Source organism: Primulina tabacum, chromosome 13 (assembly GCF_025594145.1).
Source record: "Primulina tabacum isolate GXHZ01 chromosome 13, ASM2559414v2, whole genome shotgun sequence".
Taxonomy (NCBI): Eukaryota; Viridiplantae; Streptophyta; class Magnoliopsida; order Lamiales; family Gesneriaceae; genus Primulina; species Primulina tabacum.
The window spans coordinates 35209032-35222971 of record NC_134562.1 but is presented as its reverse complement, the minus strand read 5'-3'; the positions used below and the strand labels follow the sequence as shown (position 1 = coordinate 35222971).

Below are 13940 nucleotides of genomic sequence, written 5' to 3'. Positions count from 1 at the left end.
GTTTGTTGAAAGACTTGAGCCTTTCTTGTCTACGTTTTTACTCCTTTCCTTTTCTCTCATATAATTGTCAAGTAATTTGGTCTAAAAAATTCGTGTCTCTCAAAAAAAAAAAAAAAAGCTACAAAACTCATCGAAGAACCACTACAAAATTCAGTTAATTATATTAATTGCATCAAATAATGAATGAAGAATTCAAACATTGTGATTGTTAACCAGGGTCTAGATGGATTGACACATAAAAAATATATGGTTTCACCAATATTCATATTCTAGTGAGATACATAGTGTAACAAACTCGTCATATACTGGGAAATTATTTTTTATCATTCCAAAAATATAATTTACCTATATAACTTAATGTTCCAGATTTATATTTATATTTTATTTTCTCATACCATTTTAATTTTAAAAAATTGATATCTTTCGTTTTAATTTTTTTATTTAAAAAAGCTACTTTCTTCTTCTTTTTTTTGGAATCAAACATTTAGACTAACTAATTTGTTTTGATAAAGCTCTTTTCAAAATCGCAACACTATTCCTTACTTTTTTTACATTTTTTTAGTAATTTATTACTATTCAATATCCCTCTTCCACACTTGTAATATCAGCTCGCAATTTTTACTTGGTAAGGGAGTGTTGGTGTCACCAGTGCTACAATCTGGAGCAGTTTCTGTTGATGAATATTTTCCAGCAGGAAACTGGTTTGACCTCTTGGGCTATTCGCATTCAAGCTCGATGCACCCGCTGACTATATCAACGTGCGTGCTCATTAAGGAAATATAATTCATATGCAAGGCGAAGCAATGACAACTGTGGCTGCAAGAAGCACACCGTTCCAGTTACTCTGGATGTGATCGACAGCTTCTTGGATAGTGGAGAAGAATTAGAAATGGGTGGAAAGGGGAGAAATTGGAGCTTGGTAAAATTTTACAGTGTAATTGTGGGGAATAACCTGATTATCTCATCAGAGGTTTCGAGTCAAGATTTTGTCTTGAATCACAAGTGGATCATAGTCAAGTTGACTTTTTTGGGATTGCCCAGAAAAAGTCAAAATGACGGATAGATTCAGATTGGTTACTGGTTTGGTATCGGAACTAAAAAAAAACGGCTTTGAAAGTAGAGAATTATTGCGATGGATTTGTCACAGTTGAAATATTTACTATTAAATTGCTGATAGGGTAAGATTTCTTATTCGAGCTTCCGCTAATATAGAAGATTTAAAACACGCCTTCTGTCCTAATGAGGACAACGGAATGTCCATTTGCAGTTGCAGATGAAGCTTGTTGCACATTCTGTTCAAAGAATCACTGTATTTGGCATCAAATAAAATTTGAAATCCATGAAAACTTCAGTTTCAAATTCCAGTATCCTGCCTCACTACATGTTGCTAATTTACAGGCTTACAAAGTCTACAAAATGTTGCAGTAAATGAAATATAAGAGAAGAAAACTTGAGGCAAATCTAGGTCAAGCAGCTTTTTTTTGTTCTTTGAATAACAAAATTGAAATAAAATAGTACAGAACCTATTACAAAAGAATACATTCACTTGTTCCTCCACAAACAGACATCCAATTCATGCAAACTTTGCATCCGGAACCATAAGCAGAGTATGGTACCCCTGGAAATTTCAAAAAATGGACACTCAACAGAGCATCAAGAAAAGTAGAACAGTATAAGCTTTAATAAATTAGCACATGGTAGTCGTGTAAGATACAAGTCAAGTATGTTTTTACAAAAAAGTTATTCAATCATAAAGTAATTTGGAAAACATCGCCAACTACATAATGATAATAAATTTACTGTGCCTTTAAAATTCCAAGGACACCAATGGCAAACGGTAAAATAAAGATATTTGTGTTTCAAGGATCTAAAATCCGTACATAGAGATGTAAACAAAGTACAGCAAGTGAAAGAAAGGTGATGAAGAAGGAAAAACTATTGGGTAAAGGCAACTGAAAGCAGCATACAATCAACATGGCAGTAGTTGGGCTGCGACAACGGTGCAGTAGTTTGGTTATTAAGAAGAAGAAAGAGAAATGAATCTCTAATGTCTAGTAACAGTATGAAGTCAATCTCACACAACACGTCGCCGAGGCGAACTCTCCAAATGGCAAGAAATGGTGATTTACTAAATAATCAAAAATGTGAACTGATAACCCCACCCCCCCGAAAATTTTACCAAGCCAGATCTGTGAACGAAAACTCTTACCTCTTCTAAAGGGCCACCCTGGCTAAGAATCTTCTAGATCGAAAACCAATAATAGGAGTAAATCCTTAAGCAACTATAACAATTAACTTCCTCGCCAAAAAGTCTATTCGCCAGACTCGGACCCAAAGTGTTGTGCCAGGAATTCGTCAAGAAGGCCCCAGTTTGGGGGATCCGATTTACTCAAATTATCAGAAGGTAAAGATCTGATACATCCAAGTATATGCTGGACGTCATAATGAAGTCTGCCACAGGATAATGCAAATTATTAGTATCAATATAAACTCAGAAACATCTCATATGAAGTACAAAAATGATACCAATACCTGTTTTTCGCCTGCGGAGTACTTATCTCTAGGTGAGAAAATACTTCAAATATCTGGGAGTGCAAGATTACCACCACTTGCCTGTTATAAAATGCAACGGGAGCGTTAATATAACAGAGACAGATTCCAAATGTCAACAAGCATATAATTTTCTCCAACAATACAAACAGCCTTGGAACAGATACTTTCATTATTTTAGTTATTTTTCAATTAAATTAGTTGAGTGAATGGCGACTGACTGATTGATAATCATGTCATATTGAGGAGAAGCTTCCAGACAAGATCATGTCATGGTGGTGCGAAAAGTTTGGTTATTGATGTCAGATATAGATCAATGTGTGTTGCAAATCAATCTAAAATTTTATAGCAGTGTATGCAAACCCCTCAGCTTTCGTACCCTACAGTTTAAAGATGATCTCAAGTTAAAGCTGCATGTGCAAGCTAAGCATGCTTGTGGATCATAGAATACACAATAGAAAACCAAAGTAAAGAAAATAAGCAAACAATGAAAATCCCATTGCACTATTGGTGATCGATACTTGCCCAAAAATAGCTTGAACATCCTCTTCAAGCAGATGTTTACATAATGTACGTAATAGCTGGCCGACCTCCTGTGACAAATGTAACATATTCAGTTGATGATTCGAACATGCAGAACAGCAAACACAAACATCCCAACGGAAAATAAGTGCATATTTTTTTATTTATTTGCACCTTAAAATTAAACTAAAACATGGAAAATCCTTATTAGCCTTCTCGCACTAAGAAAAAAATAAATCAACCAGCCTGAAGCATACTTAGTCCAAGCTTTCTAGTGGTCTTTTTCTCATCCCACTTTAAGATTTTTTTGATCTGATCAAAGTCATAAGCAGTGGCTATTGCAAGATATGAAAGGGGGCCGCAAATATTATGAAATCTTCATTATGACGACACATCTGGTTGGACTGATCCGAATGAGCAAGATCCATATTTGATGAATTTTATTATGCGTCTAGATGATTCAGCTCTCAACAATTCTTCTTTGAGAACAAATAAATACTAAAAATGGAACTGTCATGAAACTAGTTTGTGGAACTACTCATGCCAAAATTGGTAATGCTAAAAGCTTCAGGTACTAAGCAGGTCATAGAAGTTTCCACATGAGAAAATTGTAAGTATACCACCAAACCAAGCTCAAATGAAGTTGAAAAATAAAACTCATAAGCTGAAAACAAACTCCTAAAGGTAAAATTGAAATATAGCCCGATGAAACTATTGTAGCATCCCATGAACTTGACTCACATGGTCAATATAGCAGATGAGACATTTTCAACAATAATATATATAAAAATTGGAGCTCTGCTTCGTACCTTAGTAAGAGAACGCGCAAACTGACTAGGTTGTAACTCGATATCCACAGACCTATTCCAACCTTCAACAATTTGTGGCATGCTCCTCAGATGAAGAAGCAACCTTTCTCTCATTATTTGAACCAGTTTGGAGTGAATCTCATCACGATGATTTTTGTAATCCTAAAGTAAAGAAATAAACACAACTATCATGAAGCACGCTCAGAAACAGAGAAGACAGACAAACTGTCAGGTGACTTACGAAAACTGGAGTTTCCCTAGGAAAAGTTTGCAGAGGTTCAAATCTTAAGTTTCATTACATGGATTGAGGAAACAATATCTATGAGGGCATAAATGTAATGATAATTTTCACCATAATCACATTGTTATAATTACTCTTCCCAAAAATGGTTCTCTTGTCACCATAGACAAAGCAATCACATCAGATAACTGTTTTGACAATCAAAAGATACCAGTGAACCCTCTTGGAGGAGAAAAACTAGTAGACTTAACAATAGCACATAGAAACTCAAGTTTTAACATTCTAACCCTGATCCAATGCCATCAGATCACTCACGTATGAAACAGATGACATCCCAAGATTTTCTGAATCTTACGTCAGAGACTGCAATCACTCTTTATGCTCAAGCCTTAACCTTCTGCAACTGATTTCTCACATGGTAGTTGAATCCAATAGTGACAAAGGTATGATTGTGTTTTCAATGATACGACTCTGTACTAACTAGTAATGACATAAACTCCCAACACAAATTCTTTAGTATGTCAAGTATCTAAAGTTACGGTTGAATCGCAGAATTTGATTTGGTGGATGGGGTTTGATATCAAGAACGATTTGAAGAATGTATTTCAAATTACACTCGTCTTGGGTTAATTTTAAATCTATTACAATTATTGTTGTTATTGAAATCAATATGATACATAGTTGGATTTGATATTCAATTGAATTTTGTTCATCCAAATAAGTCAAAGAATTTCAAATTCATCGATCCAATCAGAACTTAAGGGAATGCATGGGGATTCACAGATATGACATCCATGTCATGGTGATTTTTGTGGTATCGACATCGTACAAAGATAATGCATACTGCTTTATGAGTAGGCATTTTAGTGAAGTGGTAGAAAAACACTGTACTAAAGATAAAATACAATTACGGCTTCTCTTACAGTTGCTACACGGCCAATCTCTAACTGCAATAGCCCCTTGTAGGTGTCGGGCACTTTGAGCAAGAGAATCCTCCTAATTTCTTGACAAGCAATGAAAAACATCAGCCATTAAATGTTATTTGATTACAAGGGAAAGGAATACAAGAGAAAAATTGCAAGCACAAATGGACTCTCTCTCGCAATTTGGCTAAGAAATGATGAGGGTGCCAATGAAATTTTTTGATGGCATATAAATCATTATGCTTACAATTAAAAACAATAATCAAATGATGATGGTGTTTATTTGATGTCATAGCATAATATTATTACCTAGCAGCACATAATAACCACCTACCAGGGATGATGGCGTATGTGAAGCTGATAACCTGACTAGCCATAGCCAAGTGTCTAGCGGTAATAGATTTCAAACCAGAAACCTGGAACAAAACAAAATAAAAGTTGAATAAAAATCAGATCAAAGTATATCATCTACTCATCAACTAAATATGGATCAGAGTCAAGTACTTAAAAGACCAAATAAAAACCCCTCATGTTGATTAAAGCGAAAATAATATTTGATATATGTTTCGAAACCTCCCCAAGAGACACGCTCAACATAAAAAGAAATATATAATCAACCACATACAGCATGAAACCCTCACTTGTGATGTATAAAGACCAATAATCAAATACTCTAAAAGTTTTTTTTTTAAAAGACTACATCCAGCTTAAAATAATACTCCTGACTGGTACCTGTAAGGCATTCGCTCCAAGCACAAGATGAGCAGTCCTTGAATTGAAAAATTTCAAGATCTCAACAACCCGATGAACTACTTCCGCAGATAGAGTCGGCAAACAATCGTTCATATCTATGTACTCTGACATCATCTTCACTAAATATAATCCACTGAAGCAGCCAAGGAAAAAAACATCTAATTAAAGCCAATCAATATAAGTACCAAAACAATGTAACAATCAAGTTAAAAAATCATATAGGATATGTTCATAGAATATGATTTGACTATTCGGTCAGAGTTGGAGACATGGACAACATGAAAATGTAGGCATGACCAATACCCAACCAGGAATCATAAGCTAGAACTGAAATATTAGCAAGGCATGATACACATAAAACTTTGATAAAATGGAAGAAACAAAGGCACCCAAGACGATGAGCCACCATTCAAATTAACCATTCACATTAGCCACAACTCCAGTAAAAGTTGAAGTGCATCAAAGTTTGTAGCATTTCAACGACATTTGGCAGTAACATCAGGAAGATGAAGGTATTCTTTGTTAGGGGTGGGTGTGCAATGGTGAAGTGTATTTTAGCCAAGCCTTTCATTAAAATAATGTTTAACCAAGGAAGATAAGCTACACAATGGCTTATGTGATCATGATAGCTCACCAGTTCACCATGTGATATCCAACACCTTTAAAATAAAGCATTCGAAGGGAAGATTTTCCACGTTCCTTAATGCTGGTACTGTTACCATGAGCGGAAGTACTAACATCAGAATTGCTGGCCCCACTCAATCGTGATGATTCGGTATTTGGCATATGATCCAGATATTTCCCATTAGAAGTAGGCTCCTCAATAATGTGGAGATGAATTTGATGGTCCAGCATCCATTGTGGAGGCATAATCATGGCTTGATACCAAGTCACTAGAGCTTGAAGTAAGATCACCGGGAGTTGCACCATTATTTCCAGAAGGTTCGGGTTCAGTACAAGAGAACAATGTGACAATGGTCTGAAATTCATCCGGCGCATCTATCTCAGCCCAATTTTCTTGGTCAAGTAAAGCCCTCATCTTAGCCATCTGCGTTACCAGCAAAAAAGTCACGTTACTTGAGCAGGATTAAGGTAAAGACAACAATACTGGTCGGAAGGGAACTAACTCGAGATTCATGTTGAAAATCAATAAAGGATTTAGCTTGTGATTGTAGCGTTCCACGAATGCTATATCCCAACCTTCCACCAATCTGTTTATGTTAGCATAATATGGTATCATAATCGCAATGATACAAAACTCTATCATAGGCAGCATCAAAACAAAAGGAAAATACATACCTTCTCTGTTGAACTTATAAATTCCTGGCTGATGTTATAAACACCAAGGAAGTCCTGCAATCTAAGCTTTGGGTGAATTTGAGAACGGATCCCCACAATCTTTGCCCATCTACCATGAGCAGCATCACAAGCTGCAAATAGAGCTTCTGCATTCTCCCTTAAAACATCAGCTCTGTCCAGCCAAAAAAAATTCTTAAATATCTTCACAGGGCATGCGGTGAAATGTTTCCAGAATTATGATCACGTTTAGCTCAAGCTTTGCGACACAAAATTGTTATTTTAAAGACAGTAATATAAATTAAACCGCTGATTATGTGCGTGAGAATAAACTTCATATAAACAGTCCTTTATGGGAAAGGAAGGTTTGATATCCATCTCATTAGTCCATTTCTTGAATCTGGGATGGTATCGCAACTCTGACAAAAAATGTCATCCTATTTTACCATTTCTACAGCAATAAGATATTTTGCATCCAAGAATATGTGGCATGTCTAACTCCAACTACAAAGCAAAATCAATAAATCCGATGGGCTGACAATTCTAGAGATGCTAATGACAATATTTGATATCATTCTGTCACGTCCTAGACCTAAGGGCCCGCACATTAACGCACAATAGACTCCTACAGCAACTACTTTGTATTAATCATTACTTTACGAAAATGAGTAACAAGTTGTCATATGAGTCCATTGTAAGCCATTATAAACTATTTTGAACTCATTTTCAACCAATGCGGAGATAAGGTATCACATTCTGAATCACCCCAAATACAGGAAAAACCGATGCTAACAACAATCAAGACAAAAGAAAGAGTTTTCACCGAAAATCTCTTGAGAGATTTGGACTTGCAGTATCATATCCCCTTCCTTGGATTGATGAAACCCTTGTGGCATTCTGGGAATAATGAGGTACAAAGGAACTGACATGACCATCAGAGTCCGGAGCTGCTTCTGGAACTGCTGCACCATGTGCAATTGCAGCAGCAACTGAAGCAGCAGCATAGTGGCCATCAAGATTTCCCATAATCCATTCAATTGCTCTTTTGACTTCAGAAGCTCGCATTAGGCGTGTCTGCATTCACTAAATCAAAGGAATGTAAGATAAGATTGTAAAATACGTTAACCAATAAATATTTGGGATACAGACACACACTATCTATTCCTGAACAAATATGTCAAAATGCAAAATCATGTATATCCTCATGAAAAGCTTGGGGAAAAAGTTGCAGGGCGTATTAATGATCCGAATGAAAAATTACACAGAAACTAAAAAATGTATTAAACACTGGCAAAAGCTTGGGGAAAAAGTTGCAGGGCGTATTAATGATCCAAATGAAAAATTACACAGAAACTAAAAAATGTATTAAACACTGGGCCTAGACTTCTTTCCAGATCAAAAAGATTTCCAAATCTTCCCCGGGATTTAGTTTCCATGAAGTGCTGATTAGTGTGACCCTTCAAGAGAAACTAATCTTGTTCGAGTAAAGAAAAGGCAAATACTTGATATGTCCTCGAAAAAAAGATTTATATGCTTTGGTAGACACAGAAATATAATCTAGAAAAAAGTAATGAAAAATTGGCAAGCATACGTTACCTGCACTGTCTTAAAAATTTCCTCCAAAAGTTTGAGAAAGCTCTCAGGTGATAGGCTCTTCAACTTACTTCCAAGCGACGACCCTACACCTGAATCAGTACGAAGGAATGAAGACAAAGAAAAGGATCTCAAACTAAGGGACTTTGAAGGAAAATGTCTCACAGATGTCCATTTCGATTTTTATTTGTCAATCAAAAAGGAGAAAAAAAGTGGACTAGCCATATCATGTGCACATAATTATCGTAAAACAAATGCAGTTTTTGAAAGGAACGGAATATCATTATAGTGCGTGTGAACTCACCATCTGCATCCACCATCCCCTCTCCAGATATGGTATCTGACTCCAATGGCCTATTCTCAACCATTATTTTGACAGAGGTCTTTATATCAGAAGCAAGTGTATCACAATAGATTCTCAACACTGCCGGTAATTTTCCCTGAAAAATTTAAATGCCAGGAAACAATTTATAACTTCCAGAAGGAGAGTAGTGAATAAACAATTAGGGCACACCAATAAGACTACCCTCTTTTTGTTTAAATGAGTAAAATACGGAGCACAAGCAATGAAAGTAACCATCTAAAAATGTTTAGCAAACAATAAACATCATTCACCGTGCAACAAACAAATGAAAATATATATTTCCTTATGAACATACCACCAACCACAAGAATTGCCGATAAAATGTGACAGTAAGACAGTAAGGTGATGATTTATTTGTTACAGTTCAACGGGTTATCTTACAACTTACTAGAAAGTAGGAATAGAATGTACTGAAGCACATACAAGGAAGATAATAAAAGAAGTTCGCTCTCGTAGATGAATCAATTTAAGATCTAAGCAGGTAATGTATATGATGCAACTAGTTAGTGGGTTGGTAATACAACCAATTTGCAACTGAATGAAGTGGAAAGACTTTCCTGATGTGAAAGTTCGAGATAACCAGTTACCATGCAAAGAAAACGACACAAGCATTTTCCCATAATGTTTTTCTTTTGCATTTGAGGTTTAGTAAGTGTATGTGTTATTGCAGTTTACAATGACATGCCGCTATGCTGTTCTATCGAACATGAAAATACACAAGTAAAATCAGTAACCACTCCACATACCACTGAAAATAAGAAAAATAATGCTGGAAGTAGGAAACACACAAGAAGCCATCATTTATGACAGATTTTAGTAACAGATAATAAGGATGCAAAATAAAATGATGCCTCACCGTCCTAAGCAATCCAATGATGAGAGGGAGAAGCTGGTCTTGAAAATGTGAGGCCCGTTCCTCCATCAGTTTAACCTGAAAATTAGTACAGTCCTCAGTAAAGATTTGCAATCAAAATATCAGATCATGTAAAAAAAAATCTAGCAAGCAACTAATTATTTGTTTGATCCAAATAGCACAATCTAACTGAGAAATCAACTAAAAACAACATTAGTATACAGTAATCAGAAGGTAGGCAACAAAGTCATGGGTAGAAAAGATTGGTCAAATCAAGTCCAACAACGTGGATAGCAAAAAGACATAAAAATATGCATAGCTCAGCTCACGTAGATTAACAAGTCAAATAAAACATGAGACATATAGATTTTAAGGACAATTTCAAAACTAGTTAACAAGTTGAAATATATGGCCAACGCAAAGTTTCAATCATAATCAAACCCTAAACAAGCCAAGTCTTTATGGAGCATTGGAGTCGAGTCAATTAGAAATTTACTAAAAAAGTTATACACAACCTAAGAAATTTTAAAACAAGGACGATTTATATATCATTTTTAATATGGAAACTCAGGACAAATAAAATAATACCACTATATACACGCATGAATAAAAACCGTACATATGTGTATATGCTGAACCATTTAAAAAACAATGCAGGCTAAGAGTAAATAAATAGGGAAGAAGGAAACTTAAGGGAAAGCAAATGGCCCATGCCTTTCAAAGCCTTATTCCACCTCTACTTTACAAAGATTCCACTAACACAGAATCAGTACTCATTTAAATGCTCAAACTATAATGATGGAATTACCATAGACTTGCTTTACAAGAAATGCCATGGAATCGAAATATTGATTAGAATATTAATAGACAAAAGCAACATAGAAATTGTCAATCAAACTACTGCAAATCTGCACTTTGTCTTATGTCCCCTATGTAAACCTCCAAGAACACGATCCGAATGACCAAAGAACCTTCGAGGAAAAAAACAGAAGATGTAATTGACCACAAATGATATGTGTGTGAGTCAACATATCAATATATACATAACACTGATCTTACTTCATCGTCTGTTCCATCAACGGCTAAGGTAGATGTAGTGACTGATAGATCATTGTCAGAACCACGCAATGATGCACGGACAAACTCTGCTGAAAGAATGCTACAAGAATGAATCTGATGAGTCAAACATCAACTTACTATACATCACAAGTTCGTTACAAAAATACATTTATTGGAACTTATTCCACGGAATATACAGTTGTGTTTGGCAGCCAGAAAACAAAAACTTGGTCAATAAACCGTAAGACGACAAGCACCAAAGTCACTGCTCCTCGTGCAATAATCAACTCATCAGAAGGGCCAAAACATTTACCATTGCAAACATAGATTACAAGGAAAATATTTGCCAATAACAGGTTAGAGTAGAATGATCCGCTGGTTTAAGGCCGTAGATCAAACAACACAAGACCAAATCGTCCGTCCTAAATATTGATCATGCCTTGCAGGCATTTTCACAATCTAAAATGTAGGAGACATGTGAAGAAATATTAAGAACCTCAAAATTCTCGTCATCTAAGCATGAATAGGCAAACCTGTTAATAGTATCAATTGAAGCTGCTACATGATCGTGAAGATGGCGGAAGCAGTGGAGACCAATCAGCTCGTCTCCATTCTATTAAAAAATTCAAAAATTTGCAAGGTTCATCGTATGGAGGAATAAGAAAAAATCTCTCACAATTTGGACTTACCAATAGATGCTGTAGATCATCGATAATATCTAAAGCTCCAACACAATCTGCAGATGCGACAAGCTGCAAAAACAATAGGTAACAAAAATTGTAAGTTGATACAATATTGTCACCCTCCTAGCTATAAATGAGAATACTCCATGATCTCAATTACTGAAATCATTATGCAACAAGAAAAAGCTAAAACATAGAATCTTGTATCTTCTCATATAAACTATATTGCAAGGCGCATGCAGAGCAGCACACGCTATACTGCATCAGATCTAGTGCTAACATAAGCTTTCAATAGCTTATAAATTCCATTACTTCAAAATTGTGAAGATGAATTGAGCAGCATAATCAACTTCCAAAAGATAGTCAATGTGATCTTGCTGCAACTATATCAAAGTAAATTATATAAATGCCAAAAAATGGACTGAAATCATTATTAAAACCAGATTCAAAGTTCCCAAATTAAGGTCAGCTATCAAATACTTCAAAATTAAGGTCAGCTATCAAATATTTCAAACAATAATACCTTAGATAAGTCATCTAAAACTTGAAAGATCAGCAGAGCAAAATCCTTGAAACTAAAATTCATAGAGTAGCAGACAATATATAAAATGGAAATCATGTACAATAGGATGAATCGATTTGGGAGCTCACAATATCCACTGATTGTATTTCTATAAAATTTGTATCTTATGCCACTGACAGAGCTATGAATTCTACTTCGTTGGAGGAATGTGCAATAGAACCCATTTCAGGAAGGTAAACCTACAAAAATATTTGAGGAAAATTCTAATCTTCAAATAACGCAATCCAGAGACAAAATATATTTGGCGTGGGGTGGTAATTGGCATTAAAATAACATGTGGATCTGGAAGTTATTATCATTGTCATCCATAATCATGTTGCCATGCAAATGGGTTTCATAAAATACAATGTGCCAACAGTAATATCATCTGAAGTATATACTCCATGGAAGGAGAACTCACTAACTGTAGGGTGGAGAGAGCCTGATTGACTGACATCACCAGCCTGAGCTTATTCTGCAATGCAATCGAATCTCCACGCTTCATACTGAGCTCCTGGACCCTCCTAGCTGAACCCACTAAATCGGAATCCAGCAGTCTGATTGTCTCCTTAAGCTCCCTAACCCTCCTACATCCTTCTACGATCTTCGCATTCAAATCTTCCAACTGCCCCTGTGCCTCAAAAAATGAGCTCGAACGCAATGAAATCTCCCTCACCAAATGTAGCTCCACCACATCCAAATATTGCGACAGCCTCTCCTGCAATGCAACATTTTCCGATGTTGTTCTGAACGGGCAAGCTGTCTTAAAAGTTGCGCCATCCTCCAACTCAAAATCTTCTTTGAAATACAGCGCCGGGACTTCCCTCAGGCATGCCACCAAAGCCTCACCCGCAGCACTGGGGGTTAAATTACCGTCGAGTCCTAGGTCATCCCTGTCATGCTGCTTAAGAATGTCGACAAATCGAGAATGAGATTCATATACAGACGATAGGTAAGGGGTGAAATCGGATCTGCTAAGTTCGGATCCGGGCTTCGGTGCGGTTGGCAGAGGGGCGAATTCGGGGGCGGGGACAGACGTGGATGAAGACCACCAACCAACGACGGATGAAGAAGGATTAGGATTATTGAGAATGGAGGAGAAGTTTTGGCTACTGGAATCAGCGATTGATTTCGACAATGATGAGACCGTGAGATTGAATGGTTTCCCAGCGTTTGCAATCGCGGATTCCGAACTTCCCGAAGACCGAGAAGACGGCAAATCCATTTCCGTCAATAGATTTGATATACAAACCTATGCACTAGCCCCAATAACACAAACAGTGGATTTATTCGAAAAAACTCACCAAGAATCGAATTGTCTTGAAAAATTTACATGCGATCTTGATCTTCTAGCGGCCACAGATCGAAAAGAATGGTGAAACACGGCGGTTCTTGGAGAAGTAAACACTAGCTGGATCTCAAATGAGTAGGGCGTGTGGGTCTGTGTGTGAGAACCGAGTTGAAGATGTTGTGTTGGATCGATATACTGGACCACCGGTTGGTGGACTTTTACGACATCACAATTCACAATGACCGAGGGTGGATAAATTCACATTTGGTCCTTTTCAGGATTTTGCTAGAAGTTTCCAAAAGCAAAATTATAACCTCAAACCAAATAGATTGCCATGTATAATTATAACTAGTTAATTTGCACATGCGATGCGTGTGTGTATAGTTTTTTTTATCATTATTGATTGATTAAAGTGAAATTTGACAATTTATTGAGGGACTA

The 13940-nt window shown here is 36.3% G+C and overlaps 1 protein-coding gene across 1 annotated transcript; it reads right to left on the bottom strand.

Annotated features, from left to right (window-relative positions):
• Positions 1–1336: 1336 nt before the first annotated feature.
• LOC142523304 (vacuolar protein sorting-associated protein 54, chloroplastic-like) lies at positions 1337–13695 on the bottom strand. Its single transcript, XM_075627052.1, is given in 20 exon segments — positions 1337–1618; positions 2210–2451; positions 2533–2613; positions 3076–3143; positions 3882–4043; positions 5046–5125; positions 5380–5461; positions 5778–5931; positions 6433–6623; positions 6625–6846; positions 6926–7009; positions 7098–7269; positions 7918–8168; positions 8691–8779; positions 8992–9127; positions 9908–9982; positions 10964–11063; positions 11497–11576; positions 11653–11715; positions 12630–13695. Coding segments are annotated over 19 exon segments (3033 nt in total). The 5' UTR covers positions 13434–13695; the 3' UTR covers positions 1337–1618; positions 2210–2312.
• Between the last annotated feature and the right edge of the window lie 245 nt (positions 13696–13940).